General features: G+C 43.7%; 3 protein-coding genes across 6 annotated transcripts in view; 2 read left to right on the forward strand and 1 right to left on the reverse strand.

The window, feature by feature from the left end:
* The first annotated feature begins 2,944 nt into the window (after positions 1 to 2,944).
* Positions 2,945 to 3,225, forward strand: LOC141580721 (testis-expressed protein 264-like). Its single transcript, XM_074383185.1, has one exon. The coding sequence runs from the start codon at positions 2,945 to 2,947 to the stop codon at positions 3,191 to 3,193; it is 249 nt and encodes an 82-aa protein (XP_074239286.1). The 3' UTR covers positions 3,194 to 3,225.
* A 6,853-nt stretch (positions 3,226 to 10,078) lies between these two features.
* Positions 10,079 to 12,173, reverse strand: LOC141580507 (uncharacterized). Its single transcript, XM_074381576.1, has 3 exons — positions 12,090 to 12,173; positions 11,222 to 12,051; positions 10,079 to 10,402 (listed from the first exon to the last, which is right to left on the reverse strand). The coding sequence occupies exons 1-3, from the start codon at positions 12,171 to 12,173 to the stop codon at positions 10,222 to 10,224; spliced, it is 1,095 nt and encodes a 364-aa protein (XP_074237677.1). The 3' UTR covers positions 10,079 to 10,221.
* NRG3 (neuregulin 3) overlaps positions 11,718 to 19,401 on the forward strand; it is a 1,114,305-nt gene continuing 1,106,621 nt past the window's right edge. For all 4 annotated transcript variants that reach the window (XM_074382491.1, XM_074382493.1, XM_074382492.1 and 1 more), the window contains exon 1: positions 11,718 to 13,048. In XM_074382491.1, the coding sequence (XP_074238592.1) occupies positions 12,223 to 13,048 (826 nt within the window). In that variant the 5' untranslated portion in view covers positions 11,718 to 12,222. The remainder of the gene's footprint in view (positions 13,049 to 19,401) is intronic.

The raw sequence follows: 19,401 nt of genomic DNA on the forward strand, positions 1-19,401 counted from the left end.
GTACTAAAAATATTGCTGCAAAACTTTCCAAGGCAATACCTTTCAAGGTGTGCTCCTGGGGATGTGTACCCTGTAGAACTTTCATTTGCTTTTGTCGGAGATGAACCCAGAAGGAACAAAAGAAGGAAGTCTGACACATAGTACAAAATTGTGATAAAAAAAAAAAGTGCCCTTTTACATTTTAGCTTGAGATTTCTTTTTTAAATAGTGAGGTTTACATATGCTCCATATCATCCAGTATAAAGACACAATTGAATACAATAAATGTTCATTAATCACATTAATTGATAGTACTTGAATGTTTTAAAATATATGCAGAGTGTTTAAAAATATTCAAAATCTAATCACATTTGTTTTCTGTTTTAACATTATAATAATCCTGGCCATAGTGCTCCCCACATTTTGTGGACCATGTAACTGAGACCTAGAGACTTTCATCAAATTGTTAGACACCGTAAGATTCAATCACAGGCTTCCTGTTTGTTAAAATGCATTCCCCATTCCCCACATCCTTAATCATATTAGAGAATTTACTGGTCAGAGTTTCAACTCTTCTTTGCTCTGCACATGTTCTCCAAATCCATCAAGTATTTGATACCTGTGTTTTCAGAAATTATATGTGACCCTTGGTTAGCTTAATCAAAATATTTGCAACACTGTTTAAATCTCCCTTGAATGCACAGTGAACCCGGACAACTTTGATGCACAGAGTTGTTCTTCAGGGTGATATTTCTGACACCATGTGTGGGAACAAAAGACATAAGGGCTCCATGATATTTCATCTCACACACGCAAAAAAAAAATTAAAATTAAAAAATAAATTTAGAAAGAAAGAAGAAATTGTCATTTTTTTCTGTAGGAAAGGGGAAGTGCTTGAAGAATCTGAATGATGTAGGTTTGTCTGAAAGCTTTAAAGATGAAAGGTATCACTTTTTACCCATTAGCATTATAGGGTGATGAGATCCTGAATGTGCCTTGCTACTTCAAAGGGTCACTGGAATACAGCTTTCAGCAAAGACTGCCTGAAAGATTGTGAAGGAGGTTCAATTCCCTTCAGGTCCTTCCTTCAGTGCACTTGAAGATGGCTACAACTTTTAGAATTTGCCAAAGTTTTTAACGTAACTTCTAAATCTTTCTATTTCTAGGGCCCCCTTGTAAATTTCCACATAGAACATAAGATATCTACGATATCTTTTGTCCTTCTTTAGGCCCACATTAAATTTCTAGGACTTAGACCAAGGTTCTAGCCTCTTGTTTAAATATTTATGCTTATTACTTCAGTGAACAAAAGGTACAGGTGCATTTTGGGTTCAAATTCTGGAAACCAATCATGCCTCGCCTAAGAGTTATCTTGCTGCTGAGACAATTGCCCAGAGGAATCAGATGTGTCTTGGAGAAACATTAGGAATATCAATTCTGAGTTTACTTCTTTAGACCTCCTTGAGAGACAAAGAACGATAGACAGAGCTATGTGTGTGGTGGCAAATAGTGTGTAATTATTTGCAAATCTTCCTTAAAGCAAGAGACCACCAAAATATCCTATTCTGCTTACCAAGGGAATACTTTCTAGCTAATTGAAAATTTCCCAAGGAGGTTATTTTTTGATTATGTCATTCCCAAAATGACGATTTGGAGACTTTTGACTAATATTTTCTTTAATATTTAAACCATTAACCATAAATAGTGTTATTTTGGTTTTTAATGTTAATCAATGTAGGGGAGGCTAAAAATTGTTTTCCTTTGCAGTGACTCAGAGGAGATCAGAGTTGGGTGAACCTTATTCCAGTCCCTAATGGAGAGCTTTCCGTATTAGCAACCACCAGCAGTGGGGTTGAGCACCACTCTAAACTCCTCTTGTCTGCTTCTGAAGCAGTTTGCTCTCTCTCTCTGAAGCACAATAGAAACCACTGGTCCTGGCTAGTCTCAGGGGGATGGGAGGGAAGGAGTCAACTTCACATTTCCCAACTCTGTGGAATTCCTTTGCATAAGTAAGCCTGAAGAGCTTTCTGTTTTCACTTTCTGTCTCTTCTGTTTGAAATCTAATTATCACACTATATAAAACTACATAATCAATAGTTTATATAGATTGATGAAAACTATTGATTATATAGTTTTCATCAATCTATACTTACATTTCTATTCCTCTTTGTTCCCTGGACAATTTTAATGTAAAACCTGTTTCCATAGCCCCTTTTGTTACATATATCAGCACACACACACACACACGCCACAAGCACAAGCATGCACAAACATAATGATTGGTCAAATGTGTAATTTAATTGTCCTAAGATGTCTATATTTAAAGAAGATTTTTTTTCCCCTCAGTTTTTCATTGTTGTATTAATTAAAAGCAATGATATTAAGACTCTGAACTGATGAAAATGTACATTAGACAAACTCCCACACACATTAAAAAAACAGTAAAAGTCTTGACATAGTTTGTGTGTGTTATAAATTACATAGGATGATACCCACGGCTTTACTAGGATATTGTTTTGTGGCTTCTAAACTCTAAAATATCCTCTAACTGCCAAGCTAACTAGAACATGAAGAATATTTTATCAAAGAGAGATACATTTTTTTTTTTTTTTTTTTTACTCCCTATGGTATTCTTATGGCATTTCACTGTTTTTCACAGGTACTAAAGATTTGGGAGTACTTTTACTTTGTATTTTCCATGTAAGGAAAAAAGAAATATGAGTTTTACAGGATATGTTTTCACTCTTATCATTACTAATTATTATTAGCACAAACATATTCTTATAATGCTAAAAAGAGAACCATACATTTATGTCAATGTCAATATTGAACTTTACTTGAGCCCTATGCTCGTACAGAACAGTAATGCTTAAGAAATCCGCCCCTATAGTTTTGGTTTTCAGAAATTCCTTGGCAATTTTGTGGGCCTTCCTTGGCTATAGTGGAAGTGGGGAGTCCGCGCACGATGAGTGACACGAGTTCTGTGAGCTTGGAGGTGAGCCCTGGCAGCCGGGAGACTTCAGTTGCCACACTGTCACGGGGGGCGAGCAGCTGTGGCTGGGATGACGGTGACACCCGCAGCGAGTACAGTTACAGTGAGTCAGGCACCAGCGGCTCTTCTTTTGAGGAGCTGGACCTGGAGTGTGAGGGGCGTTTGGGGGAGCCACGGCGGAACCCTGAGACTGAGCCCCTGGGGATTACTAAGTGGCCCTGAAAGCCCAGTGCCCCTGAGAAGGGCAAGGAGTAACCTGTGGCCTGCACCTTCCTGCAGTGCCATTGCTGAGGAACAGAGGAGACTCTCCAGCAGACTCTCTAGCCCTTTTCCTCCTTCCCCTGGGTGAGGAGGGGTTCCTGAGGGACCTGACTTCCCCTGCACCAGGCCTCTTGCTAAGCCTTCTCCTCACTACCCCTTTGGCTCCCAGGGCCAAAGAAGCTAGGGACTGTTTTCTGCCACAGCCCCCAGGGCTGCCGCCCCTGTGTTTTTTTTGTTTGTTTGTTTTTGTCTTTTGTTTTTTTCAGACTCATTTGAGCTTCCAGGACCCAGGATAAAGCCAATAATTTACTTGTTTAAAAAAAAAAATTGGAATGGAATGGAAATTCCTCTCCACTTCCATCTTCCACGAAGTGGCTCACCACCAAGAACCACTTTATCCCATGGGACTGAGATAAGACTGCTTGTCCACTCTTTCTCATGACTGTCATAAGACATTGATGAGCCCCTGGTTGATGAAGAGGACAAACACAGACCTTCCTTTTTCCTGAACCAGCTGAAAAGGCCAGACACAGATCCTCCACCTTGTTCTTGATCTCATAAATGATTAGTTTCAGACTAGTACTGCCCTCCACCTGAAACTAGCTAGACACAGAGACAAACATTTTCTGTTCAGCTAAGTGATTGAGACTTCAGCTGTTTACACAATGCTGCCAACTGTAAATCATCCTATGTTCCTCCCTGTGACAGTCCAGGGCAAAACCACTGCACTAAGACATTCTGATTTTTGGACCTGGTGTGCTCTCCTTATTATAATAGCCTGAATAAAATCAGTTTTCTTACTTTTGTCTTTGGCATCAGTAATGCTGAACAAAACTATGACACATAAGGAGCTACTCAGACAATCCTGAGCAATACTCAGAAGGCAGCTGATAAGTTCACCACCAGCTAGTCCTTGAATAATCTTTTTGCCTTTACTATCTGCATTCAGCCTAAGGACTGCCCACTGGCAAACTTACATAGATACTTACATAGATACACATTGGTACTTTTATGCATCTTTTTTTAAGACAGGGAATCACTTTCCACCAAATCATAAAATTCTCAAGAGCAAGATAAAGAACACGTTTTCTAAGTTTCTAAAATCCTTTGGAGTATCTGTCTCACAAGGGATGGGTTTCAGGTGATAATTTTGTCTAAATAAACTAGATGGTGTTTTCATTTCTTCTTTCTCAATTTAAAATACTGAGCAAGTTGTGTTCTCTCAGAATGCCCTTCTTGGAGACAGCAGATGGGTCAAATCTTCTATGAGATTATCAACACATCTTCCTTGGCAATGTTGTGGGCCTTCCTTGGCAATTTTGTGGGCCTTCCTTGGCTACGGTGGTGGTGGGGTAGCACACACGGGAGAGAATGAAGATGCATCCATCACCTGGGGCAATGAAGTCCATGCCTTCCACAGTGCCCCTTCCCTGGCCCTCAAGCTCACACACACCTCCAAGATCCAGCTTGTTAATAGAAATAACAGAACACCAAACTCCTGTGAATATCTCCTGCAAAACTTGTTGGAAAAGGCAGGCTTCATAGATAATGTTCCACAATGGCAATTTGCATTTTCATTAAATAACAATACCTATTACTACCTCTGACTTGTCTTCTGTATGCCAATCACAGCACTAAGCACATGATAAGTGATGCTTTTCAACCAACAACAACCTGCTGAAAGTTAGGTTTAAGTCTCTCTGAATCCAAAGTCTCTACTCCTTCTTTACTGATGATTGATCTATATCAAGAAAAAATTTCTTTATCTGAGATAAGACATAGATTGTGGGACACCTGAAAACCTTCACAGACTACTAATAATCCTTAGAAAGATTGGAAAGTGGGCGAGGAAATTCTAAGCTCATAGTTATATCTTTATATTCTATTAGATAAACAAATGAGGGCCGTGTTGGGCAGGTTAGCTATTGTAAGTAAAGGTCTCAGATGTTGGCATCAAGGCTGTCTGTCCTTGGATTTCTCTGAACAGCTTAGCAGGGAGTCTCCATGGTATAGGTATAAAAGGAATCAGTGAAGATTTTAGAAAATTATTTGTTTGTTTTCTCCCATAGAGTGTTATGAAGGTTTTAGCCCAAAATCTAAGGAAGCAGAATGAAGATTTCTAGAAAACACAGGTAAGATGAAGCCAAAGTGTTATTTACACAAACATGAAATCACATCAGCTCCTTCTGAATGCAGTGTAATAAGCTGCTTTTCTTAGGAGTAATGAAGCTTGAGACAAAGATGTTTTTCCTCACTTACAGGAAAGCGTTTCAGAGAGCTGGCATCGCATCCCTTCTATACTAACGGTTCCTTTACACTGACCCAATCCAGGAGTGGTGAGAAGCATGTAAATGAAATCCTGCTTGTGGTTTGGAAGGAGGAGAAAATAATATGAACCCACCACCTTTGTTTCTAAGCATGCCGAGAAGCTGTGTTTTAAAAATCCTTTCCAAAGCACTGGGTCCTTTGAGGGTGCTTGATCAGTGAATTGTCAAGGTAAATTTCCATCTACCAGTTCTCCAGTTTTAGATCCAGTAAGATGATTCCAAAAGAATAGAATTGCACAGTGAAGCAAGCTAAGAAAACATATCTACCAATATTGGGGGAAGATGCCAGGCATGACACGGATAGAAAGGCAAAAAATATTGACAAGGAGACCAAAAACTAGATAGACAAAGAGCAATGGCAACTTCGAATGCCAAGAATAATGTACCCATGTTGGTACCCTGAAGTACAGGAAGTTTGAATTCAATGCGAAAAGAATTACATAAACATCTATCACATTCACATCCTTTACCACTGACTTTCCAGCTCATTTTCTACTAATGCTTCTCTCCTCTACACTTACTCAACATTCCAATTGGACTCTATCTTTGTGCCTTCTGAGGGTGGCAAATGCTTAAATAGTCTGCTGCTGCCACAGCCCACTTAACCCATCTCCTTGACTTGACATTCCTGAGGCTTGTGTCCCAATCCAGCGAGGCTCATTCAAACACTAAGGGTCCCATGTTAAGCTCTCCAGGATTCTCTTTCGAGTCCCCTCTCACCATACAGTCATGCACTGCACAAGGACAGTCCAGTCAATGATGGACCACACATACAGTGGTGGTTCCCTAATATTATAACATCATATTTTGACTGTATCTTTTCTATGTTTAGCAGTGTTTATATATACAAATACCATTGTGTTACAATTGCCTACAGTATTCAATATAGTAACATGCTCTACAGGTATAGTCTAGGAGCAATAGACCACATCCTATAGCCTAGGTGTATAGGTAGCCATACCATCGAGTATACACTATGATATCACACAATAACAAAATCACCTAATGACACATTTCTTAAAACGTATCCTTGTTAAGTGACACGTATCTGTACTTAAGCAAAAAGGCTCTGTATTTGTGTTCCTCCCCCAGTGAACTCAGGCACAGCTTCTGCTAAAGATAGTCTCTTCACAAAAATGCTCCATCGACTGGGCACAGTGGCTCACACCTGTAATCCTAACACTTTGGGAAGCAGAGGTGGGCGGATCACCAGGGGTCAGGAGTTCGAGACCAGCCTGATCAACATGGTTAAACCCTGTCTCTATTAAAAATACTAAAATTAGCCAGGCGTGTGGCGGGCATCTGTAATCTCAGCTACTTGAAAAGTTGAGGCAGGAGAATTACTTGAACCTGAGAGGCAGAGGTTGCGGTGAGCCAAGATCGTGTCACTGCACTCCAGCCTGGGCAGCAGGGCAAGACTCTGACTCAAAAAAAAAAAAAAAAAAATTCTCCGCAATCTCCAATTTGTTGTGGTACCTACCCAGTTTGTAGTTAACCTATTTTGAAATTTGGGTATTGTTTTCTGGCAACTCCCACTAAAATTCACGTCTATTTTTTTCCTTAGTGCCTTATTAAAAACTTCTAATTCCACATCCTGTTATACAGTAGTCAGCATTTCCTAATTTATGATAGTGCAATTTGGTGACATTCCAAATATCTTAAGTTTGAATATTGTTACAATCATCTTTTTGTGAGTACCATATGGTTAGAACTGGAATTCTTCACTTTCCACTCTCAGATTTTTGCTCTGTATAATTTTTGTATTTTATTATTCGTTTTATTTATGATACTGGGTTATCATGCAGAAATGCTTGGAAATCAAGCTGTTATGAATAGTGTGATCCATGAGGGGATTTTCCAGTAGATTTTGGGTTGGTCGTACACATACAGCATCAAGAACCCACAAGAAATTCAGTTATTTGTTGAGACCTATGAAGAGAACAATCGGCTTTTCTTTTAAAAAGGGCCTGCTGATTACTAAAAAAATGTGAGTCATTATAATCACAGTAGTGGTCTAAACCAAGCGAGAAAAAGGACATATGCAATCATATGGAAGGTTAACCTCATTCATGCTTTGCAAAATGTTTACTCTATGAAATGTGTTCTGGAACCACACTGCTGCTACACACGATTCCAGTAAACATTATGAATATTAGGATTTCACACGCCAGGCTGGCTTCAAAAGTGGGTACACTAGCCAGAGAACCCACAGGGAATAAAAGAGCACTCTGGTGTCATGTTGCTAGGAGTGCCAAGTTCTCATGGCCTTGGGGGGATGGGAAACAGACGGAGGATCTTGGATTGGAGAAGAGATGTCCCTTGTAATTATACCAACTAGGTGTGTTCTTGGTGGTCCAAATCTGCACTTTTCATTTTCTGAAATACTATAAAATTTATCTATTTTGTTTGTTTATTGTTAGCCTCTCTAAAATGCAAGTTCCATGAAGGTAGGGACCTTAATTTTGTTCTCTGTTATATCCTCTGTTCCTGGTACCTAATTTGTAAAAGGTTTCTATAAAGAATGGTGAACTAAGAAGAAAGAGTGTATGGGAAGGCAGGCTTTTGTCTCAACACAAAGACTTTTTGGCCAGGAGTGTTGGCTCACCCCTGTAATCCCAGCACTTTGGGAGGCTGAGGCGGGCAGATCACAAGGTCAGGAGTTCAAGACCTGTCTGGCCAATATGATGAAACCCAGCCTCTATTAAAAATACAAAAATTAGCTGGGCGTGGTGGTGGGCACCTGTAGTCCCAGCTACTTGGGAGGCTGAGGCAGAAGAATCACTTGAATCTGGGAGGCGGAGGTTTCAGCAAGCTGAGATTGCGCCACTGCATTCCAGCCTGGGCAACAGAGTGACATTCTATCTCAAAAAAACAAAGACTTTTATAACTATATACACTGAAAAGCTGACTGGTCTTCCCCAGGAAGGGTCCTTCTCCAGAGAGCCAGAAGAAACCTAATGATTCTTGGGCTGGGACATCTGATGAGATGACACATCAGAGGTGTTTGGCCACTAAGGTCATTTACAGCCTCGTAGTTTCAAAGATGAGCGTTTATCAAAGATTTTGGAATGGAGGAAGCCCTGGACAATCGTATTGTAGAAAGCAAATAACTTGACAACTAATTGAACTTGGGAAGTGAGGGGTAAGGAGTCAGAGATGGCACTGAGACTCTCAGTCTGGGGATATTGGTGCCATTGAGGGGAAAACTGCATTTCAATAGAAATGCTGATTTGTGTCAAACTTTAGGCAATGATTAGAAATCCCAAGTTTAGTGTGTCAGTAGACCACAAAGGAGATATCCATTCCTATGTGGATGTCTATGTGGAGATGTCCACACAGTAGTGGATATCTCCTATGTGGTCTAGTGACACACTAAACACACTCCTATACATTACATAGGTAATTATAGTTAGGCAGATGAGAAGCTCAGGGGAGGATGAGGCATGACATATCCATTTATTGGAATAATTCTCTCCACAGGAAGATATCTCAGGATAATGCTTAAAAGGTGCCACAGGTGAATAGTCTATTTAGCTATAAAATTTCTTATAATTATGTAAAATGCAGGTATCATACCTCCATTTCATAGTTGAGAAAACAGTGGCCCAGAGTGATTTTATTGCTTTTAAGTGACAGAGCTCTAACTTGAATCCCTGTCTTAAGAGTCTGAGCCTGAAGCTGCTTCTTTAGCGTTCTGCTCCAGTGAGCTGTGAGTCACAAAAACGAGGCTCCTCCCTACCTTGGGACTGACTAACTGGCTGCTTATTAGCAGTGAGAGGGTCCACCACTTGTCCTTGAGGCAACTGTGAACAGCCCCTCCCCATTCTCAATTCCAGTGCCAGTGCTTACCACCTGCTACCAGAGACCCTCACAATAAAACTGCAAGTTAATGATGGCTACACCCATCAAACACTCTTGGATAGGGTGGTGCAACCAATACAGCCCAATACAAGGCTATCAAAGCGATGTTTTTTTTTTTTCTTTCTCTCTTTCTCTGTCTCTAGTGATGATGTTCACTGTGAGAACAACCAATGGGTAGCTGAGTACGGTGGCTTGGGATCTGGGGCAAAATGAGCTCAACAGGGATACATGAATAAGCTGTTAAAGCCAAGTGGAAATGAGAAATAGAGGGAATTTGGAGAGGCAGATGAAGAAGGCATTAGGGAGTATTGAGAGAACATGGAGTGAATGCTGTTGGACTGTGGCTTCAGGAAAGGGAGCATTTGCCCATCTGCAGCATTATAGCATCCCTTTATGCACTGGATTTACTCTAGCAGGCAGGAAAGATGCCAGAGACCACAGGAACACTGGTGGTGGGGGTGGGGTGGGGTGGGCAATGAACTAGGAGTGCTTTGGAAAAGTAATTTTCTGTCTCAAATAGCTGACAGTAGCACCGCTATAATTCCAAAGAGTTTTGCAGGAAAGCTTTTATTTGCTACACAAGAAAGCCTGGGTAAGTAGATTCCTAGCTGGTAAGTAGATTCCTAGCACCCACAGAAGGTACAGGCTGGGTCAGTTTTTATTTAAGAGGGCAGTGGTTTGCATTGGAAAGCTAAAGGAATCTGGATTCAAGTAATTTTTTTTTGCTTGCAATTTTTGTAATCATAATTCAGCACCACTAGATTAAGGCATGTTCCATCAAACTAAAAATCAAAAGCTTTCCTATGGGGAAAGTCTCAATGTTATAGCTGAAAGAGGTGACAGCCGCATTACTGCCATCAAAAATAATTTATTAACCGTGTCTGTGCAAAGTACTCTGGTAGGCACCAAACCCCAGGGGCTTCCTGTTTCAATGCATCCTCTGCTCTCTGCAGTCTCTTCAGTGTAACGTTTTGTTCTCCACCTGTGAATAAAATGGATACCTTGAAAACTTCATCTTTGTGGAGACCATCACAGGACAAGGGAATGCGGACTCCATCATCCACGCCAATCAGACAGTGCTGGGGAAGTGTATTAGGAAGCTGCCTTTCTCAACCTCATATTCTTAAAGCTTGTAAATAAAAACTTCTCCTCTTCGGTTTTCAGTTTAGACCAGTAAATCTGGACAGAGTTGGCAAGCAAGGTTTTGCACCATCAGCATATATCATGCTAACACTAGCTCTTTGCCCCTTGCCTGGGCAGGTACCACATAGGTGCCTCCCCAGCCAAGGGAAGAAACCGGCAACGGAATTTGGGAGTCCAATCCCAAATCGTTTTATATTTATCTCTCACAAACACTTGCCTTGCAACGTGTGTATCTGTGCGTACATTTACATGTAATGACAACATTTTAAGGCAAGTTCCCATAAATGGCTTGGAGAGATCTAACAGGTCTGATTGCACAAAGGTCGTCTGCTCCATGCATCTCTCAGGAACTCAGTCAAAGGTGGCCCTCCATCCAGCCGCACCGCCATCAGGCAGGGGAGCGCACGGGCACCCTCCCACCGGCATCCACCCCCGCCCCCTCGCCCAGCAGCGTCAGTCTCTGACCCCACAGGATCCGTGCAGGAGACCGGCTCACAATCGGTCGGGAAGCTGCTTTTGCCACCCCCGCCCCCGTCAAACGGGGGTTTGCTTGGATCATTTATTTATCTTGTGTGCATTAAGAAACCGGCGTTAGGTGCTGGTGGGAGGCGCTACTCTGCCGGAATCTCAGCCCGCCGCGGCGGTTCTGCACACACACCCGCATCCGCCTGGAGACGCCCTCGGCCCGGGGTCCGCGTCCCCCGGAGCCCCCGACGCAGTCTCCCGCGTTTGCTCCCCACGCTCAGCCGGGCAGGGCGCCGGGGCGTGATTTCCGATCCTCTGCTCGCTTGCCGGGTCCCTCGGAGGCGGGTCAGACCGCACCCGCCGCGGGCGCCCGGAGCGCCCCCAGCCCCCGGCTCGCGGCGGCGACAGCGGCGCGGTTCGCCGGAGTTTGACTCTCTTCGGGCGGCGGCGGCGGCGGCGGCGGCGGCGGCGCGGGGCAGCGGGCGGCTGGGGAGAACGGGCCGGGCCGCTCGCCCTCCGCGCTGCGCTGGGATTGGTCTCCCCGGGAGAGCGCCGGCCGAGGGTTGGCTGCGGGCCGGCTGAAGAACAGGTGCGCCTCATCGCCGGGCTCGCGGAGCAGCCGCCGAGGACCGCGGCGCCCAGGCCGGCCCTCCGTGTCGGAATGCGGCTGGCGGGCGCCCGGCACCCCGCGGCCGGCCGGCGGGGCCACTGAAGGCGGCGCGAGGCCCAGACGCGGCGCGAGCGGGCGCCCCAGGGAGCCGGCCGGGCGCGGTGCCCCGAGGATGCCGGCGCGGCTGGAGCGCTCGCAGGCGGCGGGCGGCAGCAGCAGCAGCAGCAGCAGCAGCAGCGGGCGCGGGGCCCCGGCGCGCAGGAGGCCGCTTGGCGGGCTGCACAAGCGCCCCGCCGCTCCCTGACCGGCCGGCGGCGCCGGGGGCCGTCTCGCCCCTCTTCCGCGCTCCTCGCCGCCCCCTCCCCGGCCCCGTCCCCTCCCCCGCTCCTCTCCTCCCCGCCCGCCGCCCGCCTCTCGGGGGGAGGGGCGTGGGGGCAGGGAGCCGATTTGCATGCGGCCGCCGCGGCCGCTGCCTGCGCCCGAGCCCGCCGCCGCCGCCGGAGCCCGCGCCCGCGCCCGGCCCGCGCAGCCCCATGCCTCTGGCGCGGCCCTCGGGGGGGCGAAGGTGAAGACCGGCTCCTAGGATGAGTGAAGGGGCGGCTGCTGCCTCGCCACCTGGTGCCGCTTCGGCAGCCGCCGCCTCGGCTGAGGAGGGCACCGCGGCGGCTGCGGCGGCGGCGGCGGCGGCGGGCGGGGGCCCGGACGGCGGCGGCGAAGGGGCGGCCGAGCCCCCCCGGGAGTTACGCTGTAGCGACTGCATCGTGTGGAACCGGCAGCAGACGTGGCTGTGCGTGGTGCCTCTGTTCATCGGCTTCATCGGCCTGGGGCTCAGCCTCATGCTTCTCAAATGGATCGTGGTGGGCTCCGTCAAGGAGTACGTGCCCACCGACCTGGTGGACTCCAAGGGGATGGGCCAGGACCCCTTCTTCCTCTCCAAGCCCAGCTCTTTCCCCAAGGCCATGGAGACCACCACCACGACTACTTCCACCACGTCCCCCGCCACCCCCTCCGCCGGGGGCGCCGCCTCCTCCAGGACGCCCAACCGGATTAGCACCCGCCTGACCACCGTCACTCGGGCGCCCACTCGCTTCCCCGGGCACCGGGTGCCCATCCGGGCCAGCCCGCGCTCCACCACAGCACGGAACACTGCGGCCCCCCCGACGGTCCTGTCCACCACGGCCGCGTTCTTCAGTAGCAGCACGCCGGGCTCCCGACCCCCGGTGCCAGGAACCCCAAGCACCCAGGCAATGCCCTCCTGGCCCACTGCGGCATACGCTACCTCCTCCTACCTTCACGATTCTACTCCCTCCTGGACCCTGTCTCCGTTTCAGGATGCTGCCTCGTCTTCTTCCTCCTCTTCCTCGTCCTCTACCACCACGACACCAGAAACTAGCACCAGCCCCAAATTTCGTAAGTAAACAGTGTGTCTCAACTATGATTTACTACTGAGTTTCCTTTCTGCCCTCCTGCTGTCTTTTGCCTTCACCGCCTGCCTTCTAGCAAGCCCCCTCCCCCATCCCAGGTTTGGGGCAGAGTGAGAGCTGGCTGAAACTGTCCACCAGAGGGGAAGAAGGTGCCAGCCTGTTCTGGGTCTGAGGTGGGGGTGGTGGCGTGGAGGAAGGGGAGGGAGATTGTCAGGCTCCACGGGCCCCACTTTAGCGGGTCCCAAATGAGAACATATCTCCTGACTCCCTTCAAAGGGTTAACGCGAGTGCGATCCCTCCTCACTGCAGACCTGCTGGCGAGCTGCGGGATCCCGCTCCAGTAGAGGGCCCGGGAGGAGAGAGGGCCTTCCCGAATGCACTGAGTCCCTTCTCTGCCCGCCGGTAGGAAGGAAAGAAAGCAAAGCACATGCAAATTGAACTACGATAAACCAGAAAAGGAAGTTATGTCCATGTGTGGGGTGACGATTTAATGGAGATCTTGGTAAAATGTAGCTGAAGACGCTTCCAGCAGCCCTGACCCAGGCAGGAACCAGAAAGGGTTAATTAGAAGCCATTGGGAGACTTGAGAAAAGGGCTAAACTGATCACCTCCTAGCCTGCCGGTGACCATTCCAAGGTGTAGACATTGATTCTGTGGCCGCCGAGAGTGAGTTAACTAGGAGGAAATAGGAAGGGAGCCCTGCAGAGCTGCCACCTCTAGGGTCCTGACGAAGGAGGAGTTTTTTTTCAGCCCTGCCAAGCCTTTGCTTTTGTTCCGTTCCCAAAGGTGGGGTGTGAACCTTATCTCCTCTCCCTCTGTGCCTGAAAAATATGGGCGAGTTAGGAGTTTTCTGCACTCAGGGGTGAGAACATCCAACCGTTTGCAAGCATGTCACCCTTAGAATGTAGCATCTTCAACCTGGGCTCAGTTGCTGCAAGTATGGGCCAGTATACCCAAAGCATCATTGCTTTCTGTTTATTTGTATAGAAAGTGCGTATTTTCTCAATATTTCTATAAATGTTTTAGGTGACTAATTGACCTCCCACCCCGACCTCCCACCTCCTTCTTGTTCAAAGGAAATTTCAGGCATCTTTTAAGCTGATCTGATCAGGATATGGGAACAGTTTGTGCAACCTGTGAAGGTTATTTAGGACAAACCCCAACCTGCTAGTTCAAGTTCTGTGCAAGGCTATTTTGCAAAAACTGTCTGATTATGCTGGCTTTATATCGCATTTGTGTTTTGAGCCATAGCATCTGGGGGAAGAAAGAGTGTTCGTCATTGACTCTTCAGTGATGGTAGGAAAATCGGGTTTACTTTCAGTTATCTGCTAATTTTTCATCTCCCTGACCTATGATCTTACCCTGAGTGTTACTTAACCCTTGAAACTGTTTTCTTTTTAAAGCATTTAGTGTATTTGTAAGTAAGGTCCAGGAGAGGGAAAGGGAAAAACAAAACAAAAACAAAAACCTACTTTGCTTTGGAAAAAACAGCCTGGAAGATAAATTGGGAGACAGGAAGGAGAGATGGAAGGAAGCTGCCATAAACCAGAATGGCAGTAGAGCTAGTAACTTGCTGCTTCTCTCCCCTTTGGCTAAAGCAGTCATTTTTGAGAGCACATTTTTCAGGAGGTGTTTAGAGCCTCCACTCAACAAACCTAGCTTGAGTTTTGTAGAAGGATAAAGGATTCATGAGTGTATGTGTGAGCCTATTCAATGGATTGAAAACAAGTCTATCTTGAAGACCCAAGATTTTTGATCTGCTTTTTTGATGCAGTTGATATGAATAATGGAGTATGGTATACCTCCAACCCTTGTATGCATTGGGGGAGGAGGGAGGACTACACAGTAGGAGTATTTCATGTTCTTGCTCAATTGATTTCCTTGCGTTCCATTCCGGAGGTCTTTAAAGAAAAGCCCAAGGTAATTATTTCTACCCCTCAATGCTCTCTTCCTACATTCTATGGAAGGGAATGGCAGCCTGTTTAATAAGTAATGATTATTGACAGGGCCCTCAGCCCCAAGGAAAAGAGGGGAAAAATCGGTAAATGGTGTCAATGTTCACATAGACATATAAGAAGTATTTGTTTTATTTGTATTTTAAGTCCAGCTCTTTCTCTTTTTTAAAGCTTTACAATAAGTTGAATTAAGATATGTAACACAAGTATGCAAAATCCAGAAGAAATTGACCTGGTTTGTAGCCGTCAACAAGGGAAATTTTAATGAAAGGTGGATTATGTAGTTTCCATAATATGAGAGTTTAAATAGGGAAGTTGTATGGTGATTTAAAGAGAGAGGATAGTTTAGTTATTTTTTTCATCCAAGATTGCAGGATGATTAACAAAAGGAAATTAAGATTTCATTTGAGGGATTATCAGCGATGCTACTGTAGGGTGAAAAATGCCTGAATCACTGGTGTTCATATTTTTCACTTGTTTTGATTATGCCACTAAAGTTCCCAGGAGAGAAATTTCCTTTTCCCCAGGTCCAACCTCCATATTTTAGTGGGTCTTTTCTATCCTTTCTTTCTTCTTCTTCTTTTTTAATGAAAGTAATGGATTCTGTTGTAGTACTTGAAGTGGTTAAGGATGATGCTCTGTTTTTTTTTCACTAACTCACAAATTCTTTAATGGCCAGGATCTTTGCTCTTGATTTGGATATCTCAAGGCTTATGGAATGAATGTCTTTGTGGTAATCTTAGATCAATCAGAAGGATCCTGTCTGTAAAAGGCAGCATAGCTCTTTGGAGTGGAAGAGGCTGGTTCACTGACAATGAACACACTTGCTAATGGATAATGGGATTTTTTTCAAGCGAAAGCTATTTTGCTATGGGGAAGGCCCAGTTAGAAAACTGTTTCTAATATTCTGTAGGATTAAACACACAAAAAGGACTGAACTTGAAAAGCAGGAAGAGAAAGTTGGGTTTGCAGGTCGACTCTTCCCATCTTCCACTGTTTAGGCGGTGAGCTGGACCAAAACTTTCTTCAGTGTTACTGGGATTCTTGGGTTTCCAATGGCCTACTACTTGCTTGCACTTCACACTCTAAAAACAAATATCTTAAACATATTGCCAGAGGAGATTATTTCACCAAAAACATCTTTGAAGCATTTTATATTTGAAAGTATAGGTTAATTGACAAGTTTATCAAGCCAAAGGGAGGTTACTACAAACAATAGAGAACAGTGATTTTGACCAATGTACAATCATCCTTTCCCTTTTACAGCTCTGTGAATTTCAGTGTCAGATTTGAAACATAGTTGTACAATATTGCCAATGCAAATGTGGATTTAGAGACTCGGAATTCTTCTACTAAGCTGATAGCACTGTTTAACAGGTGATAGCCCAGAGTCATTGGCTAAATTCAAACTAAAGACAAAGAACCTCTTTTAATAGGTTTTTCTTTGGGTCATATTTGGAAGGTATATGGTTAATTGCAATGAATATCACAAATATCAAATAGTGTATTTACGAGGAAATAAATGTAGAATGTACATTTTGTGTTTAAGCAGGGTATGGGGGCAATTTTAATTTGATCAAGTCTTTTTATATAAAATTTTACCTGGTCATACCTACTGTAATTTTTAAGAGAGGCATTGACAAAATCAACTATTTTCTTATTTATTCTTTTCAACGTCTATACACCTTGAATAAGAGTACACTTGGCTGCTTTATAAGCAGCCTCAGATATAATTTGTTTAAATAAAGTTACTCCTGTCTGTTGTATTCTGTCTACATGAGTCAAGGCCTTCGAAGGCATCCAGCATAGAAGGTACTGACCCCAGTCATGCGTGGTAGCCAAAGTGAGAGGATTCAGAGCTCAGGATCAATATTTCTCATGAAATCCAATTGAGAGCTTTTTTTATGAGCACATGCTGTAACCTGAGTATGTTTTGATTTCCTTTGGCCTTAATACAGGTTTATGAGACTTTTCTGCTTTCATCAATTATACTGTACAATTTTGCTCTTACACACTTAACGTTGCACTTCATGGTCCTAATTAAAAAAAGAGGACAGTGGTGGGTGTATTGGCAAGGATATTTTTAGGGCCCTTTTTAGTTTGGACTCCTCGGTCTCTGTGCATAAAGACAATGTGGTTTAAGCATTCCTCCCCAGTTCTTCAGACTGTAGTGAGGGATAGGAGGTGTTCATGCTAAATGAGAGTCCCTTCTGCAGGTTCGATTTGTGAATTCTGCCACCTTTATATTTGTGCTGTTTCTAAAACCTGACCACTCCTCCTCCACCCCCCCAAAAAAGCAAGCTGGTTTCTGGCAATTTCTCTCTGTTAATGAAGCTTTTCTAAATTCAGGTTGGTTGACAACAGGCGTGTTGGTACAGTTTGAAATCAGCGCCATTCTGGGAAATCCAGGGTTTAGAGGAATACGGTATCTCCTCTTTCTGGTGTGACTTTCTCAGCCCGTCCTCCCCTTTGTACACAATGAGAAGAAAGCTGATTTTCAACTTGCTTTTGTAGAAATTCTTTCCTCATAACCTCTCGTCTCCAATGCCAAACATATCTCAATATTCTATCTGGGATGTCAAAAATGGAACATGAAAGTTGGCCCTGAAATATATAAGAGCAAGGGAATAGTCATAAATCTAAGTCTTTAAAATGCATTTGAATTGCTTCTGAATAGAACTGAAATTCATTTTTCTTTCTTTCAAGCTGTTTTTATCTTTAGACAAGTGTGTTGGATAAGGACAGAGCTGGTACTGCATTGACAAACACATTTTGAGATCCTAGAAATTTTACTTATCGACCCAAGGAAGTATTCCCTCCAGAACCATATACATAGTGAAGTGAGGAATGGACTCAATTTGAAACTTTGCAATATCACAATCAAAACTTACCTAAATAGATGTTTCCTATTCATGCAATCATAAGTAAAATTGTGAGACACATGTTTAGTTTGGTTTTCCATTTCACTCTTTCCCTGAAGACTTTCTGTAGTCCTGTCTTCCACAGTATTTTACAGTTCAGTCATGGCTTTCACTGAAGGTTCTTTCAGGCGTGTGTGTGTGTGTGTGTGTGTGTGTGTGTAAGTGTAAGCACTTTTTTCCCTAGCCTAGAGTACAAGGAGTTAATAATTATTAAATGAAATTTCTTAGACTTTCTAAACCTGTTACTTCAAGTTGTTTTAAGTTAACCATTTTGGTAAGTTAGATTGCTTAAGTTGATGTAGAAAGTTAATGAAAAAAATCATCTCATTTAGGTAATTGAGTTACTAAACTATCTTGGTGATTTAAAACAAGAATTATGGATTCCAAGAACTTGATGGAAGCTAATGGTCATTTCTTTTTCCCCATAGTTTCGTGTACAAATCATATTAATTTTGATAGCATTTTAAAATCTGATTCCACAACACAGTTAAGCAATTGAACATAAGATATTTTATACATTTGTATAATTATATTTTCTTAATATATGTCACATGTTTCAAATGTTTATTATGATCTAGGGACATTGCGATGCTGATAAGTAATTGGTTGACTTGGAAAGTTTGTAAAAGTAATGGTTCATAAAGCAGACAATTAAAACTTTAAATCACCGCCACATTCAGTCTTCCATGTCTTGATATAGGGCAAAGGCTTTCCCTAAGTATATGTCTACCGGTTTAAGCTTATCATCTTTGCCTTTTTTTTTTTTTTTTTTGTAAGCCACACCTGTAATTACCAGCTTCTTTCTTTAAAGACAGTAGTGAAGGAATCTGTAGGCAGATTTTTCATAAATACAATAATAATACCCTTGCCTTGGGAATCTTTTACAGTTTCTTTGTCTATATGCTTCAGTTTCTTTTTTTATTTTTTAAAAAAACTTACCTTTTGGAGTTTCTTCAAAGCATTCAATTGCATTTTAATAGAGCTACAATCATATATTATTTCCGTAATCATATATCATTGGCTTACATAATACTTAAGTAAATTACATAATTAGCATAAGAACAAGTGACATAAACAAGTCTATTCCAACTGAGTGTTGTTAAGTGCACAACTCAACTGGCAGTTGCAGAGGAGTGTAGATTTCCTTAACCTCGGACTGGTGGCTGTGTCCCTTTCACTGTGCAGTGGGCCCCATTGGTGTGTTCCTACCAGGATGTGTAGTGACAGCTACTTGGTTAAGAGGAGTTAGATTAAGAAAGTGATTCCTTTAGGAGGTAACATGTGAGTCAGTCATGACCATACTTTTTAGGGACTCTCATTGAAGGATAATAAATGTTTGTGTGTGTGTGCGTGTGTGTGTAATACACACACGCACACACACACATATATATATATATATACAATATATATTTCTATATTTCTATATAAAACCTCTAGCCTTGAATTCTGTAGTAGCTGTGCAA

Source organism: Saimiri boliviensis, chromosome 12, assembly GCF_048565385.1.
Source record: "Saimiri boliviensis isolate mSaiBol1 chromosome 12, mSaiBol1.pri, whole genome shotgun sequence".
Taxonomy (NCBI): domain Eukaryota; kingdom Metazoa; phylum Chordata; class Mammalia; order Primates; family Cebidae; genus Saimiri; species Saimiri boliviensis.